The sequence below is a fragment of the Coptis chinensis genome, chromosome 7 (genome assembly GCF_015680905.1).
Source record: "Coptis chinensis isolate HL-2020 chromosome 7, ASM1568090v1, whole genome shotgun sequence".
NCBI lineage: Eukaryota > Viridiplantae > Streptophyta > Magnoliopsida > Ranunculales > Ranunculaceae > Coptis > Coptis chinensis.
Window position 1 is genome coordinate 59,160,391 of NC_141462.1, and position 23,882 is coordinate 59,184,272.

The window sequence follows — 23,882 nt, forward strand, 5'->3', positions numbered from 1 at the left end:
AGATCGCCTAACGGAGAATATGGCAAGAACTTCGTATGCAAGAGTGTGTATAGAGATAGATACCTCATGTCCGTATCCAGAGGGAATCCCAGTAGTATTGGATCAACGAAGAGCGTACAAGATAGAGTTCGAGTACAATTGGAGACCACCGTGCTGTAGTGGTTGCAAGGTGTTTGGTCATACTGATATTACTTGCCCAAGGCAGCCAAGTACAGAAGCAAAAGCACAGAAAGTATGGCTGAAAAAGGGAGACAAAGGAATTACAGAAGGAATACAATCCAAAAACTCAGACATAGAGGGTGCGAAGGAGAGTGGCAGAGAGGATGCGAAGGGAAAAGGGACTGAAATAGTAATGGAAAAATACACAGATGGTATTAAGGGGAACAATGCAGCAGTGTTAGAAGACGGAGAAGTACAGGAAGTACACTCAGTCAGTGAGGGCACAGAGTGGCAATCGCCAAAGAAGAAACATAGCTATAAGGCGAGAAGCATCAATGGGGGAAAGGTAGTAGAGTGCGGTACTGGTACAAGTCACAGCAGTAGTGAAAGGAATGCAGCTGGAAATGGAAAAAATAGTAATGAGTGAAACCCAGCAGTGAATGAAAGGATGGTGCTGCCACAAGGAGATAATCGTTTTAAACATCTTGTGCTGAGTTCTGAAGGGGAAGAGGGGATGGATGAAGGTTTGAATGAACCATCAGGTGATGTTACATGATCAGATGGAGCAAAGATAAGGGGAAATCACATAAAGTAGACGGAGGGCAGTAGGGGCAGCAAAGAAGGGGAGAAGCTAAGCCTCTTAGCACAAACTCAAAATCTTAGTGATTAATTACGCCTGTTGGAATGTGAGGGGTTTCAATAAAGGATTCAAACAAGTAGAAGTTAAAGAAATGTTGAGGAAGTATGATATTAGTATGATGGGAGTAGTAGAAACAAGAGTTAAAAAGAAAAATCGAGAGAGGATTTTTAGGAAAACTTTTAATCAATGGCAACTAGAGGACAATTACAATGACATTGATGGAGGTAATATATGGGTTTGTTGGGATCAGCGGGCGTGTACAGCGAAGTTATTAAAGAAGGACTCACAGCACATAACAATGGAGGTAAGCACGATATCAGGAGATGAGGTGGTAATATCTGTTGTGTATGCAAGTACAGACATGAATGCAAGGAGAGAATTATGGAGAAGCCTAGGAGAGTTAGCATGCCAAATTCAGAAGCCTTGGATGCTAATGGGTGATTTCAACTCTATACTGAACTCAAGTGAAAAAGTCGGTGGGTTGGAAGTCAGGCCACAGAACTATGCAGATTTTTTGGACTGCGTAAACCAAGCTGGGCTGGTAGATATCAAGTTTAAAGGTAATCTATATACTTGGAACAACAGGCAAGTTGATAGGATTAGCTGCAAACTAGATCGAGTAATGGCGAATGAAGAGTGGGTTGGGGCATATGAGAACCATGAAGCGGAGTTCTTGAATTCAGGTGCCGTCTCTGACCATATGCCCATGATAGTGAATTCAGTGATACAAAGGAATCAAAAGAAGCGAGCATTTAAAATTTTTAACTTCTGGTATAGAGAAAAGGATTTTATGAATACAGTAGCAAAGGCTTGGGGAAGCGAGGTGGTCGGGAATCCGATGTATGTCTTCATGAGAAAGTTAAAACTGACGAAGACTTATACAATGGAATAGAGACAGAGTGGGAAGTGTAGTGGACCGGGTTAGAGAAATAAAACAAGAAATGGATAATGTGCAAACAGAACTACAAACTCAGCCGCAGAACAGTGAGATTATTATGAAAGAAAGACAAGTGATTACAGCCTATGCACAAGCAACGACAACTGAGGAAGATATGTATAGACAAAAGTCAAGAGATCAAGTGATAGGGGGAGGAGATAATAATACAACTTACTTTTTTAAATCTGTGCAAGCAAGGAGAGTTACAAACAAGATTACATGTTTGCGGGATGCAGGAGGGAATGTAATACAGGACTACAATGAGATTGGTAATGAATGTGTGGAGTACTACAAAGGAATTTACTGCCCTAATATGATGATGGATGTGGATGTCTCGATTTTTAATGGTATTGGGTCAAGGTAGCAAATCAGCACACAGAACTATGAGGAGTTACAGAGAGAGGTAACTAGAGATGAAATAATAGAAGCTCTAGCAAACATTGGTGATTAAAAAGCACCGGGAAGTGATGGTTTCTCTGCTTTTTTCTTCAAATGCACTTGGAGGATCATTGGTGATGATTTCATCAAGGCTATACAAAATTTTTTCTACTCGAACCAGATGCTCAGTGAGGTAAATGCTACGTGTATTACACTTATACCAAAAGTACAAGTACCTCTGTCTTTATCATATTATAGACCTATTGCTTGTTGCGGGGTTATATATAAGTGCATAACCCAGGTAATGACAAGGAGAATGAAGGAATTAATGCCACAGTTAGTGAATCTTAACCAATCAGCCTTTATCAGTGGAAGAAGTATCCAGGATAATATTCTGTTATCTCAAGAATTAGTACATAATTTTCACATAAATGAATATCCACCAAGATGTGCGGCAAAAGTAGATTTAAGAAAGGTATATGATTCAGTTAGATGGGAATCAGTTGAGTTTGCTATGAGAAGAGTTGGGATGCCAGAAAGGTTCATTAAATGGGTGAAACTGTGTATGGAGACAGCGTCTTATTCAGTTATGATTAATGGATCGTCGTATGGATACTTCAAAGGGAAAAGAGGGATTAGACAGGGTGACCCAATATCGCCTTATCTGTTTGTTCTGGTGATGGATTTATTTACGGAAATCATGCATCACAGTGTTAGAGAAGGCCAGTATCAGTTACATGCTAAGTGTGCGAAACCTATTATTACACATTTATCCTTTGCAGATGACTTGATGGTGTTTATGTACGGAGATGATAGAACAGCTGCTAAGCTGAAGGATAACCTCCATATTTTCAGCAGAGTATCGGGGTTGGAAGTGAATGTACAAAAAAGCAATATTTTCTTTGCCGGAGTGGATGATAGTACAAGTACAACCATAGAGCAAATACTTCTATTTCCTAGGGGTGAGCTGCCCGTGAAGTATCTAGGCCTGCCTTTAATCACTACAAGGCTGAAGTCCACAGATTGTTGTCTTTTAATATCAAAGATTACAGGGCGTATTCAAAGTTGGAAGGGAAGATTACTTTCTTACGCCGGAAGATTACAATTAGTAAAGGCAGTGTTGAATAATCTGAGTGTGTATTGGATGGCTGCATTCACACTACCTCAAAAAATAATTGATGACATCAATAAAATTTTTAGGAACTTTCTATGGACAGGGCCAGACTGCAAACAATCTCATGCCTTGATAGGATGGGATGATATCTGTTATCCATATGAGGAAGGTGGCTTAGGGATTCGAAGCATAGAGAAGGTTAATCAAGCTGCAATCATGAAACCACTATGGAAGCTCATTACAAAGACAGACAACCTGTGGGTACAGTGGGTACAAAGGAATCTAGTCAGAGGGAGAGATTTCTGGCAGCTGAAAACACCAAATGACTGTTCTTCAAGCTGGAGGAATATACTTAAAGTGAGAAAGGAAGCATCAACAATAGTATTTCATCAGATAGGCAATGGCAGAGGAACGAGTTTCTGGAATGATCCTTGGCACCCTTTTGGGATATTAAGAGATCAGTTTCCACAAGGTTTGTTATATGACTCTAGTTGTAACATGCAGGCCACGGTTTCGAATTTCATAACAGATGGTACATGGGAATTCACGAGTAACGTAAGAAATAAAATAGGCGAGATTACTGAAGCAATACAGAATAAAGTGGAGATTATGGGTAACGAGGACAACATAGTATGGTCTGCGTCCACAACTGGAGAGTACAACATGAAGGACACTTATGAAAGTCTGAAAGGGATAAGGCATGAAGTTCAGTGGCATAAACTGGTGTGGTACTCAAACAAGATTCCCGACACTCCTTCATCGGTTGGATGGCTTTAAGTGGGGGGGCCCGAAAACTCGCAAAACCTGAAAGAACAAAAGGTTGTTGAGTCGATATTTGTATACTCTGTTGGAGAAACAGAAACGGAGACGATCTATTCCATGAATGCTCTATATCACAATCCTTATGGGGCATGATACTTGAGAAAATGGGATATAGCGAGAATAATGGCAGCTACATGGCAGGGAGAGGTATCATGGGGTTGAAGCAACGACATTACACGGGGCAAGGAATTGAGAAGGATGTATCGCGACTAATGTGGAATGGGTACAATTATGTGACTTGGAAAGCTAGAAATGATAGGATTTTCGAGAATAAGGTAAAGTGAATATCGAGCAAATAGCTCGAAAGTGTTGTTTGGTGATGTCGAGCAAAGTTGAAGGTAGTAGAGATTAGAATGGAGTACGGGCCAGAAATTGAAAGGTTTGCCGATATGTGGAATGTGGAAGTAGAAATCAAACAAAAAGAAGGAAAAAATTGGTGCGGTGGCAGAAATCAGAAATGGGAACTTATACTCTCAACACGGATGGAACACTCAAAGGGCATTTAGGGGTTGGGCAGCAGTGATTCGTAATAGTGAAGGGGAAGTAGTGGCGGCAAGTCATGGAAGAGCAAGTAAGATGTCGATTGATCTCATCGAGCTAGAAGCAGATTGAGAGGGGCTGAAAATGGAGCTAAGTAAGGGAATAAGGAAGTTAAAAACACAGACCGATTCAAAGAGCGTAATAGCATATTTAAAGGAAAGGGATCGTGACCATGGCGGGCCGAGAAGATGGTACGGGCTATTATGCGAATGAAGGCCCATTTTGAACAGTTTGCCATTTTTCATGTTTTTTAGGGGAGGCAAATAAGTTAGCTGATGCTATTGTAGCTAATATCGCATCATGTAATTTTTAGAATTAGTACCGACCTTCTTTGCCGGGAGTAAGATGTAAAAAATTATATATGATGATGCGAGGGGTAAGCAATATATGAGAGAGAGAATGTAACAAGCTGATTACAACATTTTATTTCAATAAAAGGGGTAGGGAACCTCTCTAAAACCTAAAAACTTTACCAAAAAAAAAAAAAAAAAAAAAAAAAACAAAAAAACAGGTCAGGCCTTAGTTAGAACCAAAAATAAATGTGTTAGTAATAGTAAGTAGAACCAAAAATTTGACATTTGTATTATTTTTTCATGAATAAAATTGTAAAAATAAAAATAAAAACGTTATGTACTTATATATCAAAGTTTTAAATGTAAAATATATAGCTAAATTTTAAAGGAATGCATTCGTATTATACCCGTTTAAAACACATATATCGTATTTTTACCGTTAGCGTTTTATTAGACCGAATATTTAAAAGTATTATTGTTGAAAATTTTGAATCTTAGGCGAATAATTGCCTATCGAACTAGCTATGCTTTTACCCACGGCTACCCGGTGTTTGTTACCACGGTCATGAACCGAAATAGTTTTCAGTTCGTAAGCCTACTTAAATACCATTACCCACGGTTTACCTGTTACTTGGGCCGTGGGTGGCAGCTACGGGTAAAACCGTCGGGTAAAACTTTTTTGGGCTATAGATTCACATCCACGCGTTTTGACCGTGGCTTATAGCCCGAAAAATTGGACTTGCTAAGACATATACTCGCTCGATCAGTTATTCCTTGTTTTTCTTCCCCACCACTTAGAGCATTTGCAATGCAGGTGATAGAGGGGGGAAGTGATAACTATCACCTACTTTCCTCCAAAAGTGCTGTGCAATGCTGGGTGATAAACTCGGTGATAGTTTTCCCGAGTTCAAAACAAGGTGAAACCTTCCACCGAGTTTATCACTGACTTGTTAACTTCGGACGGGATGTTGGATTCCGTCTGGATTACAAAACTCACCAGACGGAATCCAACATCCCGTCCGGAGTCCTAGTGTACCAACGGTCAAAAAGTCAGAACGGTCAAAAAACGGTCAAAATAAAAAAACTTTAGTATATATACAACATTTGTTTCATTTCAACTCACACTTCCAACAATCATATATCATATTTCTTCTTCTTTAAAATCAGTTCTTAAAAAAACCAAATATCAAATGGCATCAACTCAAGCATCTCAAGCAAGTGGTAGCACTCAAGCAAAAGCTTAGAGCTCACTTTAGCATGTCCGATGATCAAGCTCTATGTCTTGCTTGGATAAAAATTAGTGAAGACTCCATTGTTGGTGCTTTCCAAAATGCAAAAGGATTTTGGAATCGTGTAACAAACGAAGTTCAATCAAGCGTGGGGTCGGATAGGTCTCCGATTCAATTAGCGGAAGGTGGAAATATATTTCAAAAATGATGAACAAATTTGTTGCAATTATGAATGCGGTGGAGGCTCGACATGCAAGTGGTACAAACAATACAAAGCCGGTAATTACAACGCGTTGTCAATTTGGAATTTATTGATTATCTTAGTCTTAGTCTAATTATTTCCGTCTTCGTCTAATTATCTTAGTGTATTTATTATTTCCATTTTAGTCTTAGTCTAATTATTATCTTAGTCTAATTATTATTGCAGTTTAATTATCTTAGTCCTAGTGATTATTTTAGTCTAATTACCACCATTTTTTTTTTAGTTGTCCGAGGCAAGGATGACGTACCAACTACAAGAAAAATCGGCTTTTTCACTTGATCATTGTTACGTTATACTCAAGGATAATCCAAAGTGGAGTAACGTTTTTGAGGCAAGGTCAAGCCGCCCCCACAAAGGAAAAGGTCAAAAAATGATGGTGAAGATTCAACTTCTAATTCACAAAGTGTTGGTGGAGTTGAATTGGAGGGTTCTCAAGAAATAGAGCGTCCAAAAGAAATGGAGCGTCCTCTTGGATCGAAGAAAGCCAAGTCCAAAAGGAACCAAGAAAATCAATTGGTATGTTGGAGGGTTACTTTACACGTTTAGAGGATACATTTTCACAGGATGCAAATGAAACACAAAAATGCTTAGAACTTAGGGAAAGGGAACTTGCATATGGTCAAAGGACTGTGATGGCAAGAGAAGAAAAAAATTGGATTCAAGCAGAAAAAAATCAGGTTCAATTGGAAAAAAATCGGCTTCAAAAGATACAATATGAAGCTAAGATTTTAGCGACCGATACAAGTGTCCTCCATCCCGATACCGCTTTTATAATCGAGCAACAACAAGCTGAAATACGTGCTGAATGGGGAAGGGCTAGAGGTGGTTCTAGCTCTAACTAAGCTTATGTATTTTAATTATCTAGTATTTTATTTTAATTAAAGCACTATGTATTTTAATTAATGCACTATGTATTTTAATTTCACTGTCTTTTTAATTAATGCACTATGTATTTTAATTTCATTGTATTTTTAATTAATGAACTATGTATTTTTATCTAACTGTTTTTTTAATTAATGCACTATATGTATGTTCTGTCCAATATAATTATTTTCATAGAAATACAATTACCAATAAAATTAAAATACATTGTAATATAGTTCATTAAAACACAACTCATTAAATACGTTGGAACTACATAGGAAATACATTAGGAAATACATAGGAAATACATTGGAACTTAATAGTTCACGTTAGGAAATACATAGGAAATACATAGGAAATACATTTTCATTTCCATTTTAATTTTCGCCTCCTTCTCCCTCATCTGGATCCGACCAATTTGGATCATAAATCACTACTAAAAAAAAGGGTTTTTATCTCGGTTCTAAAATTAGCCTTATCTCAATTCAAGTGGTAAGCGAGATAATTTGTCCTATAAACGAGATAATATGTCCCATAACTTAGTTACTAGTTCTGAGTATAAATCTGTTATCTCACATCATACTTAACCGAGATAATACATATAGATTTTATGACTGGTGGTGTGAACTGATATAATAAGAAATTTCATTTATCTCGTATTATTGAACTCGTATAATAAGAAATTTAATTTATCTCACACTCAACTGATATAATTGATATTATACCAAATATCTCGGCACTCAACTGATATAATTCCTATTATACTAAATATCTCGGAATAGATATGCAAAGAAAACAGAAATCCTTGAAAAAAAGAGGGGACCACGATTAAACAAGGAAGTCATGGCTTTCTCCAAGTACTCTCTCATGAATAACACTTAACTCATGATGGGCAACCACCACTCCCAACTATCTTGTCCTCTCCACACTCTCTTCATCTCCTCTCCTTTGTATCTCCACATGGCACCAACTTCAAACAATTTACACTACCCATTTCAACTCCACAGGTTGTTCAACACCTCCTCCGGTTTTCAGTACCTAAAAATTTAATTTTTACTTTGGCTTGTATTGGATTTTCGTATTAAGTGTGGTGAATATATGTGTCGAGAATTACCATTGGTTTTCCTCGGTTTGGGGTGGCAATGGTTTTACATAACAGGTAAAAAGAAAACCATTGGATTTTTAGAAATAAAACATTTCACCTTTCTGATGCAATATATATGTTTGTTGAAATGCTTCGCAGAATTCCTATTTGGTAAAATAAAAGCTTTCATCAACAAATTTCAAAAAAATTAGTTGAATTTAATTGTAAATTGAATGTCTCGAATCAAGATTGAATGAACTGTTGTTTTTTTTTGTTGAAATGAAATTTCAATATTATACTTTCATTCTTATAGTTCATTCGCCCAGACAATTCTATTCAGATGTTTCCTTCTTTTGAGTGCAATTTCAAACATAGGTTTGCAGTAGTTTTTGTACTTAGGTGTGTGCATGCTTACGTGATTTGATGTGTGCATGCAGGTTTTTTTTGATCCCGCCGAGTTTGTCTACCCAACCAGTGTTTAGGCCGGGGTTGGTTAGATGTATATCCACCCCGACACCCTGTGTTTGTTTGTTTGTCTATGCATTTTGTGTCATGTGAGCTATGATCCCTTTGATTTACACCATCGGTGTGCCTGTGTACAAGCTAGAGGATGTAGGGTAATTGGTTATATAGCATGGGTGAGATTGCAGTAAATGTTAAGTGCTACTTACAACTTTGGGTATGTTGGATTCAAATGCTAATAAGTTTGTGTAGGGTGTGTGACGGGTTCTTAACTTAATTGATTCACCTTTGGGTATGTTTCTGCATTTCAGGTTGTATACACATTTGTTAATGTTTCGAGGACAAATAGTCTCGACCGTCATGTGCATAATGGATGGCATGGATTATTGCTAAGCATAATAAACTGGTGGCTTGGAGTCCAATGTAAAGGTGAAACCCATACTAATGTTGTATATGAGTACCTGCTATACCTTGGCGACAAAAAGAAGAAGCATGATTCATGGTTTAAAAGCAAGAAAGGCTTGTAATCGAAGTTGGGGCAATGTCACTCCTCAATCAACTATTCAATCGAGGTCTTCTTGGTGCAAAATGCAAAACCTGTTTGACCTTTGGTCATTTCGAGGATCAAACTTTTGCAAAACAAAAGACAGATACAATTAAATCAAATGCGCTAAGGAGATATCACAATTCCTTCAACCGCCAAGACCCTATTGCTCGAATCCGGTGGAGCATGTTATTCGCGAATGAACATGCAAGCTGCCTATGACATCTTGGAGCTGTTTTGTGAATTTGTTTATGCTCGAAGTTCCTATCCTTGAAACTCAAAGGGACTGCCCTCAAGAATTGCAGGAAGCTATTGCAAGTATTATATTTCTTTGCTCCCGGATGTTGATTTACGTAATTGTTGCAGATTAGGAACTTGTTTACCACAAAGTATGGAAAGGAGTTCATTTACCGTCAACTTCGAACCGCCGACACTAGTGTCAACCGTGATATTATCGAGAAGCTTTCAGTTAAAGCCCCATCGTAGATGCAAAACTTAGGCTTTTGAAGGAAATTGCTAAAGAGTACAATCTAGATTGGGATGCTTCTAGCAATCAAGCGAGTTAAAGTAAAAAACATGAAGATCTTACGGATGGATCGATTAAAATATGCAATGGAGCTACTGATTCTCGGTCACCCATCGAAAGGGGTTCTCGAGAACATGTCGGTGCCTAGTAATGGATGAGCCTATAATTCCTGGCCGGAATAGAATAGAAGTCGGAATGTTGAATCGCTAAAGAGGCGATCGTAAACTTGTCCTTGGTGGAGTCCGGTAAAGCTGAATTATCCGTTAGTAATCACAATGTCGGTCATGAATTGATGCTAAAAGGAGCAGTTCAGATTCTTGTGATGCAATGGAAAGAGCTCGAGCTGCCATTGCTTCACCGATCGTGCCTCTCACCGCCGCCTAAGAGCCGAGCTTGTGAATGTTAATAGTGGGTTTCCGAGAATTCAAGAGAGCTCCTAGCATTGCTCATATGCGTGAGTTGATATCTTACAAGAGACTAAAAGGAGTATATATAATAGTTTACTCGACCGTTGAGAACCAAATAACGTGTGCATCAGTGTCTTGATGTCGAGAACCATGTGCACCAAATCAAATTACCGTGGTTCTGGTGATTTCAACTGTTATGAACTGCTGCCCAATGGAAAGTGTATGTAAAGTTTCTCTTTTGATTGCAGTAAAGTTTGTTATTTCATATCACCTACAAGAAGCATATACTCTGTTAACACATGTACTTATCCTTTATACAGATGTGTTATACCTTGGCGACAAATATTACAATTGGCAGTGAACTTCTTTTCTAGGATTCTTGGACCATGTATTTTTGGAGCAAGTGCTTTCCATATCCTTGGCGAACTTCCTAGATTCAGGATTCTTTGACCAGGTATATCTTTTGAATTATTTTTGATAGCTTTATATACATGGTCTGAAATTTAGTTAGGTTCGAATCTACTCAGTCTTCAAATATTTGACTGAACCAAATTGTCGCTTCGGAAGCTGGTCGAGGCTACTTTAATGGACATGTGAAACAATCATCATATAGCTTAAATCACGGTTGCAAGGTCTATTAGTGAACAAAATTCAATTTCTTTATTATTATTGGGTCGGGCCCGTCCCTTCACAAAGCAGCTTCACACGCTGGCTGGCTGCCTCATTCCATCCTTCCATATCTCGGATCGTAACATTCTTTTTTATTATTATTATTGAATGTAATGTTTAATTCTCTAATATTATTTATTTGATTATTAGGTACTTGTGGCTGATATGGATAAACTATCACATCCACTTGCAGAACCATGGGAAGAACTAGTCCATTTGGTTCAGAAAAAAGGTGGCTACTCACATATAATTGCTCCATCGAATTCATTTGGAAAAAATGTATTGCCGCGAGTAGCTGCTCTTTTAGATGTTTCATCTATAATGGATGTAACTAATATTTCTGGATCTCAACTATATGTCAGGTAAGCTCAGGTTTCTTCCTTGAGATGGAATACATATTAGTATTTGATGTTGTTATACATGTTATAAGAAGAATTATTTAAAATGGACGTAGGCGACACAGTTTAGATTATATCCAAACATAGCAGTGTGTCACTTATATATCTGTTATGTGTATGCCATTTAATAATTGGGTGTAACTTCTTCTTCATTGTAGGCCAATTTATGCAGGGAATGCTCTTTGCACCGCTCGATATCTCGTGTCGATCCTTGTATCTTGACCATTAGGTCCACCTCATTCCCTGTTCCTCATATTTCATCCGATTCAAAATGGGATGCAGCTCTGTTTAGCGAGGTTGATATCTCAACCTATAGTGAAGGTCCTGTTTGTCTCACTATTTAATAAGTGTACAACATTTTGTGGATGCAAGACTAATTGTTTTAACTTGATTACACCTTTATGCTATTTATTATGTTTGTTGAGTATACGGTTTGTTGAGTTTCCATCGCTTCAAACTAGTTTTGATTTTTTCCATTTGACAATTAAAATCTTTCAAACATATCTTCTTCTTTACATTTGTCTTCTAACAATGTGCGACACCCTTGGAAAATCCAGATATTTAAAGCATACATCTCAAGATCACGGAACACCCCATTTTGGGCAAGTGTAAGGGGTAGTAGTTACAGCGGTCGAGCTTTGAAAAGTCCCGAGAACTTGATTCATTGGAGAAGCTTGCTGAAAAGCTTGGTGCAGGAGGTATTTGCTAAATAAATCTTTTAACATGCATGTTCCTCGATGCTCTTTTTATGTTTATTTTACTTTTTGTTTTTTTCTTGTTTTTTTAAAGTAAAAGTCTTTATATGTATCTAATCAAAGGCCAATTACATCAACCACTAATAACTAGTGAGAAGCTACTTTTAAGACCAAAAACCCAGTTACACCCCCAAAAGCTAATATTTGCCTCTTTTACAGTTTGTCATACAATTCAGTAGGTCACCCATATTTCCTGGATATTTGGAAAGTTTAGGCTGTGAGATTCTGATTGAAAACCTTGCATGACTATGTGGATCATTAAACGCATTCTGACCTCTATTGTTGTTTTGCTTAGTTGGAGCCACTCGGGATGCTGTTGATACCTCTATTGCCAAAAAGTAAGTACTTGTTATACTTTTTTGTAAGTTGTTAAAGAGTGAGCGAAATAAAATTTATTTTGGTATTTGGATTACTGAAATATGTTAATTGTCAAACTAATCATTTAATATTTTCATCTTGGCTTGGTAGGTTCCATGCATGTCAATTTCAAAGAGAAGATTTTGGAACTTCTATTAGCTTTCTTAGGGAAATATGTAAATAATTTTTTACTTAGCTACTTTATGACTTGATATAACAATTAGTTATGTTCGTGTTTGATATTGTACATTCAATTCTTATCTTAATAAAATCAGTTTCTTTAAAGAAATTTATTTATGTTGGTTTGTTTCTGTTGATTGGTGTTGATGTTTATGAATACGAAGGGGAATGTGGTTGTTTGGGAGAGTGGTTTGTATTTGCAGGCTGTTATAATTTGTGAACAATACTAGCACAATTAGGAAAAAAACTTGACAAACTATGTCGACTAAATACAGAGGTGAGATTAAAGGGAATTTATCACGATTGTTTCTTTTTATATTATCTCGGTTTCAATAAAAAAATGATCTCAGTTTTCTTCTATACTAATTGGTTTCAGTCACAATTCATCTCGGTTTTCTTCTATATAATCTCGATTCCATTAAGAAAACTGAGATAATAGATTTAGATAAGATGTCAGACTTCTGAGATAATTTAGTAGCTTATTATCTCGGTTTTGTAGAACTCTATTACCTCAGTGGATTTTACCTCGGTTGTTTTTTCCTAGAAAACCGAGATAAAAACTCTAACATCTCACCTTTTAGCTGAGCTTATAAGCCCTTTTTTTAGTAGTGAATTGGTACCGGATCTGCTGTTTCTTCAATGCCAGTCCAATTAAAAACATGTTCAACTAAGTCCTTTTGAATATTAGTATGTGTAACTTCATTTCTGATCTTATTTCTTGCTTCAATCATCTGATAGACAAAATGAAAACCATCATCTTCCCGAAAAGAGCGGTATTGTTTCTTTCCTCGACCTTTCCAATTCCAAACTCCACTTTCACGTTCATTCTCAACAATCATATTATGCATTATAATGCATGCCTTCATTATATCTCCAAGAACAACAACACTATGACATGCGCAGAAGCCTTAACAATATGCCATCGTGCTCGCAAAAAACTCCAAACGTCCTTTCAACATCCTTTCTTGCAACTTCTTGGCGTTGAGTAAAGATCTTTTCATGCTTATTTCTTGGATAACGAATGGCTTGAACAAATGTGCCCCATTTTGGGTAAATACCATCGACAAGATAATATCCCATATCATAGTCATTACCATTCACATTAAATGCAACAGCGGCAAGAGCCTCACCTTGCTCTAATGATTCAAAACATGAGAACGATGAAGCCGCGTTAATGTCATTTATCGCGAACCCGGTAGGCGAAGAAGCAATGCCGGATCCAACAATGTTTGTCTGCAGCGGCTTCAAGTATCAAAGTTGGTTCCTTCTTGTACCCTACATGTGTTCCGCCCATCCACTTGGGCAATTCTTCCACCGGTGCATACGATCGATTGATCCAAGCATTCCTGGAAAACCCCTTGCCGCATTTTCAACTAATATCCTAGCAGTGTCTACCTCACTTGGTCGTCTCAAGTACTCTTCCTCAAACGCCGTGATAATTGCCTTGCACCAACGCTTCATAGATACATTTGCTGTGGAATCTCCAATTTGTAAATACTCATCCGTTGAATCAGAAGAACAACCAGTTGCTAATTGTGCAACTTCAGCTAATCCCTTTTGTAACCCAGAAATTGCTTGCCGACCCAATCCATCCACCTTGTCTTTAAAGTAATCATCGAATGATGCAACAGTATGCAACATATACATAAAAAGCTCTCTTGTCATCCTGTACCTTCGTCTAAACTTATGAGGAGGCCACCTACAAGGTGTTGTGAAGTAATCCCTCATTATCTTTTGTTTACTGAAATCACCACCATCTCTAAACGTGTACTCTCTGCCCTTCACAGATCCACCGCGTTTGTCTGTATCCACATCTTCAATTTCAATGGCTGCTTGAGTCATTAATGCCCCAGCAGTGGATAATAACTGCAACCTCCTCCTCCTCCTTCGCCTCATCATATCATTATGCTCATCTCTTACTCTTTCCATGTAGTCATCTTCAGCAGAAGTACCAGAAGACGAACTATTACTACTAGATCCTCCCCATAACCTTTGGTTATATGCAATTCTTTCTTCTCTAGACATTTTTCCTATTTTTAGCTTGGTTGTGGGGAAGAAGATGGCTGTGTTATTTGTTTGATCTAAAAGAAAGAAGAGTAAAACGAAATATGAAAGGTAAGGTCACATATGATAAGGTCACATGTGATGCCGATTTTTGCTCCACTTACCAATTGACAACACATTTTATTAGATTTTTGTTCACTCTCCAAGTGACAACACATTGTATCCAAATGTCTATCCAAATGTACCCTCAATAATTCCAAATGGGCCACCATCCCCATCCATAATTCCATTGTTTGGAATAGTAAAATGTGCAGTGAGAAGTGCTTAAAAACCAGACGGGATGTTACATTCCGTCTCGGTCTATAAAAACCAAACGGGATGTTACATTCCGTCTCGGTATCCCCATACACTATTCCTGTCAGAACCTGTCAGAACCAAACCACCTGCAAAAATGAGTGATATTCCAAACTAAAAATTTTCTGTTTCAACAAAGACAGGAAATGAGTGAAACAAATGTGAAACGAGTGAAACAAATGTGAAACGAGTGAAACGAGCGAAACGAATGTTCCATTTTTGGAAACATACGAACTTATAAATTTTTAATTTTTTTTGGCCATAACCTCATTTGTTTTATTGACATATTCATATAAAAAACCTGCTAATATACTTTGAAAATAATAAATAAGACAAACAACAATCATGAACAACACCCAAGTCTAACACAGAAACTCGGTAAAAAAACTAACTTATAATTTTTAAAAAAAATTGGACATAACCTCCTTTGTTTAATGACATATTCATATCCAAAACTCATCAAAGAAAAACCCGCTAATCAAAAAAATTCATTACAAACAACAATCCCAAACGCCATAAGACAAGTAATGGCGCCGCGGTTATTACAAACTACAAAAATATCATCGAGACCTCCTCCCCTACGAGAAGGCTCGGTCGAAGAGCTCTCCCCCTACGTCGTTGTAAGCCTCTCGGTTGAGCTTGAGCTTGAGGTACTCCACTTCCGGCATTCTCCAACTCTTGCACACGCCTCAAGGTGCAAAGTTCGACACGTTCTTCTTGTAAGTACTCAAAACTGCGACGAGAGGACTCCATGAAGGACTCACGATGGCATAACCGAGAGAGCTGTAGTTAAGGAGCTCGACCTTATTTCATCCTGTTTAACAAAACAAATGCAAGTTAGGGGTTATAGTGAATACTAATAATAACAAATCATAAATAAATTCAAATCATACTAACCTCGGCTAATCGCTTTCGAATCAGACCGACAAATCTGCTACCATCTGCGGCATCTTTGGTGGAATAGGTATTCTCATATCTTGCCCTTGAGAAGTAATCATGCTCCAATGCCAAAGGTCATCATCATCAAATATCGTGGAGTTCTTTGCGGCATCCGAATATCATAAAACACCCGGGATCGTGGCATGTGGCAACTCCACTCCTCACGGGAAATGAATGTCGGCCTCAATGCTCCGAAGTAACCCCTTCAAAATTGGTGCCCCGGTATAACGCACCTAGCAAGAGACCTCGACCAACCCTCTTCCAATATAAGTCATAGTAAGCCAGAAACCGAAAGGCGATCGCGTCCGCCACTTATTTGGGTTTGCTCTATAGTGTGAAAGAACAGCAGGAAGAATATTAGAGTCTGTCATATCTATAGGTGGTGGGTAAAGTATAACAATCTCTCCATATACTTGCCGCCAACATCTGTCCCCAAGGTACCATCGCGATGATCGACCCTATAAGTATCATTCGCCGCTGAGAAAGAAACCTTGCTCTATGACACATATATGATAGTCTACGGTACTCAGTGTTCTCTGGAACATCTGGAATATCCGCATAAGGGGTCTGAAAAATGAAGGACTCGGCCCAGGGTTGCCACTCAATTCGACTAGCTCCTAAAAGCTCAATCTGCTGACGAGTGTTATGAATATTATGCGATAGGTCCCCATACCCCCTCGCTCACGATGAAGCCCCCATGCTTGAATCACGTGGAATCAAGTCATGAGTCTCATCCTCTTCCAACCTCTTCAACACGGGATGCATCACCGCGAAAATGTTCGTACCACCAATCTTGTCATCAATAGATAAAATACAATATCAATATATATATATATATATATATATATATATATATATATATATATATATATATATATATATATATATATATATATATATATATATATAAAAACATGTCAACATTAATAATTAGATAAATAAATGAAATGAAACAATAACTTAATAAATAAGACTTACGGTATAATCCAAACAAAGCCGCACAAATTGCCTTTAGCGGCTTTCGCCTCTCAATCTTGAGGTCTAGCCCGGTAAAGGTATGCCAAGATGGATTGACCCGGTCATAATCCCACATCCTCTACGATCGAGGCAGCGGCCATCCATCCCGATCGTAAATAACTATCAAGATATCCAAATAATACCGCACCAACAAAGTAGAAGAGGAAGGCACGCGTACATACTTCGTGGATCGACTCCTCACCAATATGATAGTCTTTCGGCTTCTCCTTGAGTCTATTCAAATATCTCAAGTAAACCAACTCATATTTATAGCTCCTCCCTTAAACCGCTTTCGGCCGATAATCTCAAAACTCGTCTTGCTCATCATCTTCAACCAAATCAAAACCTTCAAAGAAACTCATCGCCCGTAGTAAAACCTCTAAAGTTTCATCAAAAGGCGGCATCTCCATAACCAATTGGGATACCCGTGAGCATTGTGAAATCAAGAGGGGTAATCCCAAGCTCACCCCATGGGAAATGGAATGTGTGGGTAGTTTGCCACCACCGCTCAACTATCCCAAACAACAACGCCGATCATTTTGTCCCAAATTAGAATTCAAAAACTCCCCAAATGGTGTGGCGGATATATAATATCGGTAACCGTGACAAAATTAGGATCCGTTTTTGATTTCATACAACGCCACCACGATTAACATTTGAAAGTGCACAACGACTTTCCATAAGTGTACTTCCTACATTCAACAAACACACAATACGATATAATTACAACTTTTTTTTTTTTTTTTAAATAATGCAACAAATTCAAACTAATTACACAACAACAAACTTGATATAAACTAACATAAATAATAATAATTAACATAAAAAAAATCAAAAACTTATTTGAGACTCCGCCACTCGATTTGCTCGTGTCGGACCGATGTTGACGCTTAATGGTGGGTGTTCCTCGATTTCACAACGCGGTGGAAAATTAAATCCAAGTTCAATTTCGTCCTCCTCGCCCACATTACGCGTTCTCGGCGGCGATCCTTTTGCCCTTTTTTTGGAAATTTTAACATTTCCAAACCATCGGAATGTTCTTCATGTGGTGAGGTTGGTGGGGATGGGTTGGGGGTGGAGAAGTCATTATGAATGGAAATTTGTGTTAAAAGGTTGTTAATGGAGGCTACAAAATCGAATTTTGGTTTGGAAATGAAGTGAAAATGGAGCTTTCGTTGGCGTCTGTTGATATTGAGCCATCGGCCGGGATGTTACATCCCGCCTCGTTATAAAATATCGCGGGGCCGGGATGTTACATTCCGTCTCAGATCAAAACCTCGAGGACGGAATCCAACATCCCGTCGAGTATTTTTATCACCTCTGCATTGCACAACTTCACCTTGTTTTTCACCGGGTTGGTGAAAAGGGGGGTGAAAAGTGATGAGGTGGCGGTGATAGAGGGGGGGGGGAACTATCACCTGCATTGCAAATGCTCTTACCTTCGCCTCCCCACTTACATTTTTTGTCTCTCTCTCTCTCATCTCGACTAGGTAAGTAAAACAAAAAATTTGTTTCAAGTACCGATTTTTCTTTTTAGGGTTTTATTTGACAAAATTAGGAGAACTAATTTTCAATTTTTATTTTCATATGATTTACTTATCGGGAAAGGGATTACAAGCTTTGTTTCTCTTATCCGTACGCGGTTCCCCCATTACAAGTTGAAGGTGACGTATAATATTTTATTAAAGATTTTTTTTTTAATCGATGTTGTTCTTTTGAGTACTCATCAAGAACTAATTTATCTTTTAACCGGCCTCACATTTTTTTTAAAAAAAATTGGTGTTCCTTTTTTTGGCGTTTTGGGTTAACAAAGAAGAGACGCTCAAAAATGGGTCGTGGTGTCAGTTCATTTAATTTAAAGTCGGATTTTTTTTTTGTTTGTGTCAGCTATGGAGATAATTCATTCCTCACTTTCTTTAATGGTTTTGAAAACTTCAATAGTAGTGTGATACTGGAAGAGCACAAAAGGAGAATAATAATAAGAAGAGAACGAAGTTTACAGTGAAAGCATTAAGTAACAGTAGCAATGGTACTGGAAGAGCAAGGGTAGGACTTTTACAGCTAGGAAACTGCCCAACACCTATTGAAACACCATCTCTTCTTCTCTCTACACGGAAAGCTCTTCCCGTTTTCATTGCACCTGACCTCCTTCCTTCACTTCCTTCCCCTGATTCTCATCTTCTCCAAGTCAGCCCACTTCCCCTTTTATTTGTCTACACTCGTTACTCATTTTTTCAATAAGGAAGTTTCAATTCTGAAATATTTTCAGCTTAGAAAGTCCTACTCCAAATTCCATATCAAGTATTGGAGGATAACATAAAATGGTTGGTTTGCATAAGTACTGCTTTGTCGCTGCTCCGAGGTATTCAATGTTATGTCTTCCTGTCTGAAAGTTCTAGCAAATTTGGTGCCTCTTTCGAGACACCTTGCGGCCGCCGATTGGTAATTAGTATTTTTTTTTTCCAGTGGCATATAATTTAACTTATAAATGATTCTATATTTCAAATTGTGATTTTCAGATAAGACCTGCTGAGTACATGGAGATGATTTCATCTTTGAAACCAAACCTATGGGCTAGTTTGGCAGATGAAGTGCCTGCTTGGGTATTAGAAAAAAGAAACAAGACTTCGGTGGATCAAACTGTGCGTTGGCTTGATGAATGCCTTGCCTTAGACCAGGTTAGTTACATCTGTATATTATGCTCTTTAATATGTTGTGTATTGGTGTTTGCGATAAATACATAAAAATGTTTAAACGCAATGCATGACCCTGATTGAACAAAAGAACATAAATGGATAGCTACTTCAGTACACATAGATGATAGATTTCAAAAGCAAGTCGTGCATTAACAAGGTGGTTCAACGGATTTGCTGCTTAGGTATTACACTTACTGATTGAGGGAAAGTTTACTCTAGAGGAATTTCATTGAGGACATGACCTCACTCTTCCTTGGCAAGTTTGCTGCAAATGGAGTTGAATACCCTTCCAAGGCATTTAGATTTTAGATTGATCAAAAGTTGTTTTTTCTTTAGTCTGAACCCTATGAGGATTTGGTATGTTCTATTTACTCGAAGAAATTTGTGTTCATTCGTCTAGAGGTTTAACTAAACTGGGAACCTTATTCAAAATCTTAATGACTGTTCTTCAAGATATTGTTTTGTGCTATGATGGAATTGTGAGTAATGTGTGTAGTAATTCCATAATCCAGTTGAAAGACGAAGTAATGTCTGGAATGAATGGCCGTAGATTTTATCCTCCTGGTGAGCCTGTTGGCGCTTTAGCAGTAACTCCTATATCAGTTCTTTCATATAAGTTAGTTCTTGATTCATCATCAAGTATCAAAGCATCATGGGAACTAATGAAGGTATTCAGTTTTTTTGTAATTACTTTATGCTTCTATTTTGCATTTCCCATTTGTCCTCGCTGGAATATATTTCCTTCATTTTTATTTACTTTGTTTATTCAGAAAATCCTATGTTTTGAATATCACTTTTCTGAACGATCTAGTATTCAAGTGACTGAAGTGAGTGAAAGTCACCCAAGAAAATTCTTATTGGTCCTGCAAGATTACAACATACTGCAGTTATTAAACCACATCTGATTGTAGAGTAATAGATGGCTTTCTGCCAACAAACATGTGGTTCCACCCTTACTCCATAGAAGTTCCTTCAAATAACCGTTTCTCATCTGCCCAGTGCTAGTCTTTGACATTGCGCTCCCAAACCTACAAAAAACAAGACAAATGAAAATGTTTTCTTTTTGGTGCTTTCTTTTTTGTTGTTTTTCAGTTTTTACAAGTTTTCATTTGCATATCTCAATAATCTTATATTTCTAATTTTCTATATGATTATATTTTCTTGCTTGTCTTTCCTTTTGTAATGCACTCCTCTTAATTTTATACACTTTATTTTCTTAAAAGGCCTTTTAGGATGGGTGGATAAGGACTTGTGACCTTGTGGAATAACCCACACATACGGACAAATATAGACTTGAAGAAGGGGAAGCTGTCGAAGAGATGACAAAGTCCTGAAAGAAGGGAGAGACTGGATGAACAGCTTTGGAAGGACCTTGTATTTATTCCACGTTTTCAGACTACTATTATTGGGTAACCTCACTTTTCTAGGCACCAGCCAGGCACATCATTTCGCATCGTAGGCGTAACTGGTACAAACCTAAAAGAGGTTGCTCGTGCATTATTAATAAGTTAATATCTTTTGCTGAAATATTTTCGATTGCCTTGGTTTTCAGTTAGTACTTGGCAATGCGCAAATAGCAGGTGCGCAACATACAGTTCATTTAACTTGTCCAGAATCCTTGCCAGACATATTCCATAGTTTGAATGTTTTCTTGATCTGTTGCCTGTTACTTATCGTTAGATTTTATTTTAGTGCTATAGGTTCATATAATTTTTCTTAAATCCTTGATAGGTAAATTTTGTGTTAATTACGTACTTGCAAATTGTTTCTGTTTTTGGCGAGGTAAGGTTATTGTCATGGTTGGTCTTGGTCAGTAGTTCTCATTTCCAAGTGTTACTAACTTACTGTACAGTTAAAGACTTCAGTGTAGACTGACAGGCTATCATACCCGGAACTGGTGTCGTACTGCATCAGATAATTCATTTTCAATATAAAATGGTGTGTGCCGGGTAGAGACCATCCTAGTATCATACCTAACAGGCTAACAGGTGTGTCAAATTAGAGTGTGTCCTAGGCGTTGTAAATGGAAAATAGCATTAAAACTGAGAATATATGCCTTGGACTAACCTCTTGTTTTAATTTTACCTTTACATTCTAGACTTTATTATTGGGTAATCCTAATACTAACAGCAGCTGCGCTTTTATATTGACTCTGATCTGCCTGGCAACGTTAGTTGTCAGAAACTATTATCATTTGGGTTTTAGATCATTGAATTCGTTTGGTTATGTGATAGCGTAGAATAGCGCATTCGTTGTGCTCAAGAAGTAGCTAGGCGACATGTAAATGGTTTTGAATACATAATGTTGTGAAGGATTCTTACGTCTTTACTTGTTTGTTTGTCTACTGTATAATATCTAACTAGTTTGGTTTTGTTTGTGTAGTATGTTAGGATTGTGCTTATGGGATCTATTCCCATTGCATTTGGTGGAACCGAGCATCCTTCAGCTTATGGTGAGCTAGTATCTATTGGGGGCCTTAACCTTGACACAAACAAGAAATTAAGTGCTGCAATTGCCACTATACTTGAGACCAAGTTGTTAGTCCCCAAGAATCATTTCTTCCTCGAATTTTATGATACAAAGGCAAGCTAGCTATTTCTACCCTTAAAGACAAGTTCAAGCATTAATGGTTGCCATTGTCATCTCATTACATTTTCCTGTTTGTTCAGGCGCATCTGGTACAAGAAAATGCACAGGGTTTGCATACTTTACACCAGCACTAGATCATGTGAATAACTTCTACTGTTTAGAAGCACATCAAAACTTTTGTTAATAAAATTTCTAACCCCCTTAAGGATACCTTATCTTTAGTTGTTTCACACTATTAGGTGTTGCTTTAGTAAGTTATTGATGTCCATTTATTTTGTACCATGCAAGGTTCCTATAAGGTTCCAACTTCAGATATAATGGACCTACCTTCTAAATGCAGTAGCACTCTGGGTGTTTTTAAATGGTAAGGACTGTGTTGAACCTATTCAATCAACCGTACAAACCCCTTCCCACCTCAGTGTTAGAAATATTGACTGTTTACTCAATTTACGTATTACTATACATTTCGTACTATTTTAAGACCTTGAGATGCTAAGATGGTTGCAAATTACTAATGTAGGGTTGGTGGCAGTTGCAATGGCTTGTGAGCATTACTGATCAAACATTTACTTTGCTACCGGCTCGTGTGCTTGACTTGAGGTTGGCAGGCTGCTGAAGCACTAATTATGGGGATTTATAGGTACTTAAAAGCGGATTTGGAGTTTTGATTCTTCCTAAACAATGGTGCTGATTCTTCTACTAAAATATAGGCACTAAATGATGGTGTTCATTCTTCCTATGTCTTGCAGATCCTTGAGAAAGCTCAAGGAGTTCTTCAAGATAGTACAAGGACACGTATACATAAGTTGATATTCATGCTAGGTATTATCTCTTTGAGTTCCTTAAGATTGACTAGTAGCTAGTAGTTATATTCATTACTTATGTGAACCTTGGTTATGAATTTTTATTTTTATCTTGTTTCGTACTTGTGATAATTATAACATCACCTAACACAAATATTGCAAGAGCCTTTAGATTTAAACTAAGGGCATCATGGAAGGCTGGATATTGAATATGTTGAGGCTAAAATCCATGTACATAATGGTTTGACTTTCATAACTTAACATATTAGTGGCCAAAACCAAGTATATTTTTCTTTCTGTTTTTGGTTTTAATTCTATTTTGCATGTTGTTTTGAAGCTACATCTGACAATTGCCCGGAACATGGTGATAGGAAACTTGAAAAGCTTGAAGGTTGCTAAGCTGCTTCGCATAATACAAGTATCATTAAAGGGTTAGTTTAAATTAAACTAAGGGCATCATGAAGGTCGGATAATGAAGAGGTCGAGGTTGAATTCTATGTTTTCATTGAACGAAATTTGTCAAATGTTGTAGTAGAGCAATGGTTTGTATTTTGTTGTTAAGTGTAACTTATGCTTTCATTGTTTTAATTGAATGACTTCTATCTCTTCTCGTTAAGTTGTTGCTCTTTTGGTTTTATGTTATGTTTATTTGTTTTGTATTTGCACTTGAATTCTATTTGTTGGTAAATGAATGTGGTTTAGTACTGTGGATGAAGATGATTTGTGGTTGTGCATTGGGAGTAATGTGTAGAAGCAGGTTGAAAGGGGAAAATGTCCCCTATATTTTTTAACAAAAAAAAAGTGTTCTATCACGGCCCAAAGCCGTGGCTAATGGTAGTATTCCCCACGGCCTGAGCATC

The 23,882-nt window shown here is 37.6% G+C and overlaps 2 protein-coding genes and 2 pseudogenes across 16 annotated transcripts; all 4 read left to right on the plus strand.

The window, feature by feature from the left end:
• The first annotated feature begins 890 nt into the window (after window positions 1–890).
• LOC147488170 (uncharacterized) lies at window positions 891–1,691 on the plus strand. The gene has a single exon (XM_086574289.1). It carries the CDS (start codon window positions 891–893, stop codon window positions 1,689–1,691), a length of 801 nt encoding a protein of 266 aa, XP_086430415.1.
• Window positions 1,692–9,325: 7,634 nt separating this feature from the next.
• LOC147488171 (uncharacterized) lies at window positions 9,326–10,002 on the plus strand (annotated as a pseudogene).
• A 927-nt stretch (window positions 10,003–10,929) lies between these two features.
• LOC147488172 (electron transfer flavoprotein subunit alpha, mitochondrial-like) lies at window positions 10,930–12,737 on the plus strand (annotated as a pseudogene). Its single transcript, XR_015201655.1, has 6 exons — window positions 10,930–11,009; window positions 11,081–11,292; window positions 11,487–11,648; window positions 11,866–12,026; window positions 12,379–12,421; window positions 12,552–12,737. The product of XR_015201655.1 is annotated as an electron transfer flavoprotein subunit alpha, mitochondrial-like (transcript).
• A 5,591-nt stretch (window positions 12,738–18,328) lies between these two features.
• On the plus strand, window positions 18,329–23,638 carry LOC147488173 (uncharacterized). Of its 14 annotated transcripts, XM_086571934.1 has the most exons (12): window positions 18,329–18,424; window positions 18,543–18,598; window positions 19,454–19,612; window positions 20,143–20,298; window positions 20,854–21,098; window positions 21,183–21,210; window positions 22,013–22,213; window positions 22,300–22,358; window positions 22,508–22,583; window positions 22,740–22,859; window positions 22,969–23,041; window positions 23,360–23,638. In XM_086571934.1, exons 1-5 carry the CDS (start codon window positions 18,364–18,366, stop codon window positions 20,860–20,862), a joined length of 441 nt encoding a protein of 146 aa, XP_086428060.1. In that variant the 5' UTR covers window positions 18,329–18,363; the 3' UTR covers window positions 20,863–21,098; window positions 21,183–21,210; window positions 22,013–22,213; window positions 22,300–22,358; window positions 22,508–22,583; window positions 22,740–22,859; window positions 22,969–23,041; window positions 23,360–23,638. The 14 variants fall into 14 exon arrangements, 12 of the variants coding, with proteins under 12 accessions (XP_086428060.1, XP_086428057.1, XP_086428058.1 ...); XM_086571931.1 differs by having other exon boundaries at window positions 20,854–21,210; XM_086571932.1 differs by having other exon boundaries at window positions 21,183–22,213.
• Window positions 23,639–23,882: the final 244 nt, after the last annotated feature.